This window comes from Poecilia reticulata, linkage group LG17 (genome assembly GCF_000633615.1).
Source record: "Poecilia reticulata strain Guanapo linkage group LG17, Guppy_female_1.0+MT, whole genome shotgun sequence".
In the NCBI taxonomy this organism is placed as follows: Eukaryota; Metazoa; Chordata; class Actinopteri; order Cyprinodontiformes; family Poeciliidae; genus Poecilia; species Poecilia reticulata.
In genome coordinates this window covers 29087819-29092628 of record NC_024347.1, presented here as the reverse complement: position 1 = coordinate 29092628, position 4810 = coordinate 29087819, and the positions used below count along the sequence as shown (strand labels likewise).

General features: G+C 41.2%; 1 protein-coding gene across 1 annotated transcript; it reads right to left on the bottom strand.

Moving 5' to 3' along the window:
• Positions 1–221: 221 nt before the first annotated feature.
• LOC103480018 (tripartite motif-containing protein 16-like) lies at positions 222–1882 on the bottom strand. The gene has a single exon (XM_017309953.1). The coding sequence runs from the start codon at positions 1873–1875 to the stop codon at positions 295–297; it is 1581 nt and encodes a 526-aa protein (XP_017165442.1). The 5' UTR covers positions 1876–1882; the 3' UTR covers positions 222–294.
• Positions 1883–4810: the final 2928 nt, after the last annotated feature.

Genomic DNA, 4810 nt, shown 5'->3' with positions numbered 1-4810 from the left:
ATAAAATTTAACAAGACATTAAATCAGCTGAAGTCCACAAAGAGACGATTAAATCTGTTGTCTCATAACACAAACAAGACACAAAACAAAATGGTTTCACTTTAACAACCTCAGGAATTGTTTCACATTTTATTTCAAAATCTTGCTATTAAAAGCAACAAAACTGGTGAAAAGAAAGTGGTGAAAAGTTTTGAAGGTGATTTTTTTTTTTAGGACATAAATTAATGGTTTTAATTAAAAGCTTGCAACAAAACAAAAACAAAAAAAACTAATTGAACTTTAGCTGAATTTTGTTTACTTAAGTTCACAGAACTCTGCAGAGAATCCAGTTTCAGAAACAAAGCAAACTCCAGCATGAAGCGGCTCAGTGAATCTGGTCTGGACTCTGTGGATCAGAGTCATGGATTCAGAGACGCTGTAGAAGGACAGAATACCTGCTCTGTGGTCCAGGTACACTCCGACTCTGGAGGAAACTGGACCTGAGATGGAGGTTTTGATGTTGTTATGCCAGAATATATACATGTTCTGTTCAAAGTCTAATGCCCAAGATTGATCATTACTTCCAAATATACTGTCACCTCCTTCTCTGATGATATTCTTGTAAGCCACTACTACATAAACTCTCCCGCTCCACTGTACCTCCCAGTAACAACGTCCAGTCAGACTCTCTTTACTCAGAATCTGACAGTAATCAGTAAATCTGTCTGGATGACTAGAATAAGACTGAGGTTCATCCATCACTGTTGCCTTTCTATTTCCCTCTGACAGTAACAGATAGTTATTAGCTGTGTTTGGATCCATTGTGATTTCACATGAATACTTTAAGAAATCAGCTCTGCTCTTTGATTCTGGTTCTGACAGTAGAACATCCACCTCAGTGACCATCAGTGAGATGTTTGTCCATGAGTCTCTCAGGACGTCCTGTAGTTTGTCTCTGAGCTCTGACACAGCTGCTGTCACGTCCTCAAAGTGTCTCAGAGGACGGATGTTGATGCTGGATGAGTGTGTCGACTCCCTGAGTGCTGGCAGTGAGGGGTAGTTGAGGAGAAACTGGTTGTGATCCTCTGTGTGTGAGAGCTGCTCCAGCTCAGCGTCTTTCCTCTTCAGCTCACTGATCTCCTGCTCCAGCTTCTCCTGAACATCTTTGACTCGACTCACTTCAGTTTCCTGCTGGGATCTGATCTGCTGCTTCACATCAGAGCTTCTTTTCTGGAGGAGACGGATCAGCTCAGTGAAGATCTTCTCACTGTCCTCCACTGTTTTATCAGCAGAGTGATTGATGGCCTCCACCTCCTGATGAAGCAGCTTCACATCTTTCTCTCTGTCCTGGATTCTCTGCTGGATGTTTCCTCGTCTCTCCTTCAGCTCTCTCTGCCTCTCAGTCCTTTCTGCTGCAGCTGACACTGTGCTGTAACGAGTGCAGATGTTCTCCTGGAGGTTCTTGAACAGCTCCACCAGCCTGTGATTCCTTAATTGAGGCTCATCATAATGAGACTGAAGGTGTTTCTCACAGTAAGAGGCCAGACAGACTAAACAGGACTTGATGGCTTTAATTTTTTTTCCAGTGCATAAATCACAGGTCACATCTTCATGTCCAGTATAACGGTGATCAGCAGGAGCAGCTTGGAGTCCAGTCTTCCTCAGCTGCTCCACTGAAGCTGCTAGGATGGTATTTTTACACAGGTCGGGTCTTGGTTTAAAAGTCCTTCTGCACTGAGGGCAGCTGTGGATTCCTCTCTGATCCTCTTCATCCCAGTGAGTCTTAATGCAGGTGAAACAATAGCTGTGTCCACAGGACGTAGTCACTGGATTACTCAGTAGATCCAGGCAGATCGAACAGGAGAAATTCTCCTGGTCCAAAAGACCTTGCTCCATTCCTCCAGTCAAACTGACTGCGAGTTTCACTTTGTGAGAATATGTTCTAAGCTTTTGTTTTATGGAAGAATGTCGTCTGTCAGGTCTGGCACCTACGTATTTGCTACCCCCGCTGTCACTGCTAGGAAGTGGATGAATGTGGAATGACTGGAACTGCATGAAAGCAGGAAGAAGAAGGGGGAATGCCAGACTTACATAGTGAAAGGACAAATAGTTTAAGGGAAAAACTGATTTTCTATCTGTATTTCCTTCAACCATAAACCTCTAGATTGGGGAAAAAAGTGTTTATTTAATTTCATTTCAGTTCATGGCAGGTGTTGCTTATTTTACAGAGCTCAAAAGGGTAAATGTGAAAAAAATCCAACGGTTTGAAACTCAAAACTCCTCAAAATGAAAAAATGAAAACTCAACTGAGACAACAGAGTAACCATGAAGGGTTGACAAACAACACAACAATCTGTCTAAGAGTGCCTGCAGGCAGGAAGAAAGAACTGGGGATTGCTTCAAAGAAAGAGTTGAGTGGTTAGAAATGAACTGCAGACGTGAGAAAGTAAAAACTGATCCACAGAGGGAACCATCAGGAGAAAATGGTTGAACAAAATTACACAAGAATTAGACATTATTACAACACAGCGAAACACACAAACGAATCAGGATCACATAGACCCAGCGCAATACAAAACTAAAACCAGTGTTAGACAAAACCCAAACTGTTCCAACTGATGGCAGATTGCCTCCTCTAAAGGGTCTTCTGAAAAAAATCTATGAAACAGAAATGGGTGGAAAACCAGACAGTACAGAAACAAAAATATTAAAACACAGGGTACTGTGAAGGATACTACAGGACCAATCAAGGGCAATTTGGGTGGAACCCAACATGTTGTAGGATACAGAGATGTAGCACGGCGAGCTATCCAGAATCACACTCTATGAAGGACCTCTGGGGGTCTTTGGGTCTGAGAGACAGGCCTTTGGGCACCAATGGTCCACAGGGTAGTGTGCCTTGGTGTCTGTTGAGACAAAGAGTTTCTGGAAAATGACTTAGGAGCTCCAGAATCCAGTAAAACTATGCTGCAGAGGCTAACAAGGTAGCTCTCTAAGAAGACCCAGAAGACGCTTGAGGGATGGCCAAAAGTTTGAATACAAATAGTTAGCAAATGGCTAAGACCTGTTAGCCTCAACCCAGTCAAAGAAGTCAGGAACAACAACTGGAAGAGGTTTGTCGTCCTCGATTTCCTCTAGATGCAAAGACTGCTGGAGCAACAGGTTGTTCTTGACCCTCTGGGAGACCTGGGAGTTTCAGAGGAAGGTCATCCTCAGCTCCTTCCAGGAGAACAAGGAATTTCCACACAAACCCACTGAAAGCAAAGCGTCTCACAGGCAGGTTGTTGCTGACCCCATCAGTGATCAGGGAGATTTAGGTCATAAGAGATTATTTCTGGGATTAACGAGAACTGTACAGGTAGGAGATCCTTGACTTCCTCTGGGAGCAAATGGATCTTCAGTGGATGGTCACATTCAAGTCTCTCCAGAAGTAGAGATAATTCAACGTCATCCTCGATCACCTCTGGGAGGAAATGGAGAGGTGATTCTTACTCCACCTTGTTTGGAAACACCAGGGATTGAATCCTTGAATGAAAATGTTAATGACTTCATCTGTCTTCTTGATGAAACATGAAGGAGGGCGACGTTTTACAAATAATAACAGGTTATAAAACCTTTAGTGGCCTTAACCTTTCTCTCCTATTCAGTTTCTTTGTGATTAACATTTTAGAGATATGACGACGTTTTTGTGTAAGATTTCCTTAGTGATTCCCTCTTTGAGGAACGACTGTGAGAGTGAAGACCAGAGTAAAATGCATCATAAAACCTCTGATAAAGACTGCAGCAGCTTCAGAGTAGGAAATTTAAAGCAGAACCTATGAAACATTAATACCAAAGATGTGTTATAGCAGTATAACGTTCTTAGTAAATCTAATGTATGCACTGACATTTTCACAGTCATCTTGTGCTTACATATTTATTTTTCTTTTAGTCACATAATCAGAACAGCTCCACTCTTCTTTTTCAATCCTTCATTACTTTCTGTTTTGTCCAAACACACAGAGCTCAGCAGATATGGGGCAAGTTTTCTGCCATAATTCCAGATCACACATTTCAGTCTGAAAGCAGGATTACATGTCTTTGGTTCTCATAACATTTAGTACATTTACTTACATTTTCATTTTTAAAGCAGGATTACATGTCTTTCTTCTCAAAACTTGTAATGTTTCTACTGTATGGGGGAATTTTTCTGCCATAATTCAGGAGCACAGATTTTCAGTCTGAAAAGTCTCCCGTAAGCAGAGGAGGATTTCCTCCCTGTGCTGCATTCATTTAAAACCAGTTCAACCAGAAGCCTGAAGCTGTTTACCTGAAATTAACTCAGAGAGTTTTGACCCATTTAATCATAGATTACTGACGTTTTTATGAAATTGGAAATAAAAGTGACAACAAACTCACTGAAGCAGTATTGATATATAGAAATTTATTCTCAAGTTTAACATTATAAAAATTAACAACATATGAAAACAATGTCAATAATACAACTATATATGTTGACTTGTGTCAGGACTCGACACAAGTTGATCAAAACAGGACAGACTCAAAGAGCTGATTTCACTTTGTCAACTACTTATAATGATGATAAACTAATTCAGTGAAAAGGGTCACAGGTAAGAGATAAAACACCAGAAATTAATAAAAAAAATCAGAGATTAAAAGATCAAGGCAAGAGTTAATCCTTTCTAAGGTTGCAGAACTCGGCTCTGTGTCCACTGTAATAAAACCTAAAGCCAGCATGTAGCGGCTCAGTGAATCTGGTCTGGACTCTGTGGATCAGAGTCATGGATTCAGAGACGCTGTAGAAGGACAGAACACCTGCTCTGTGGTCCAG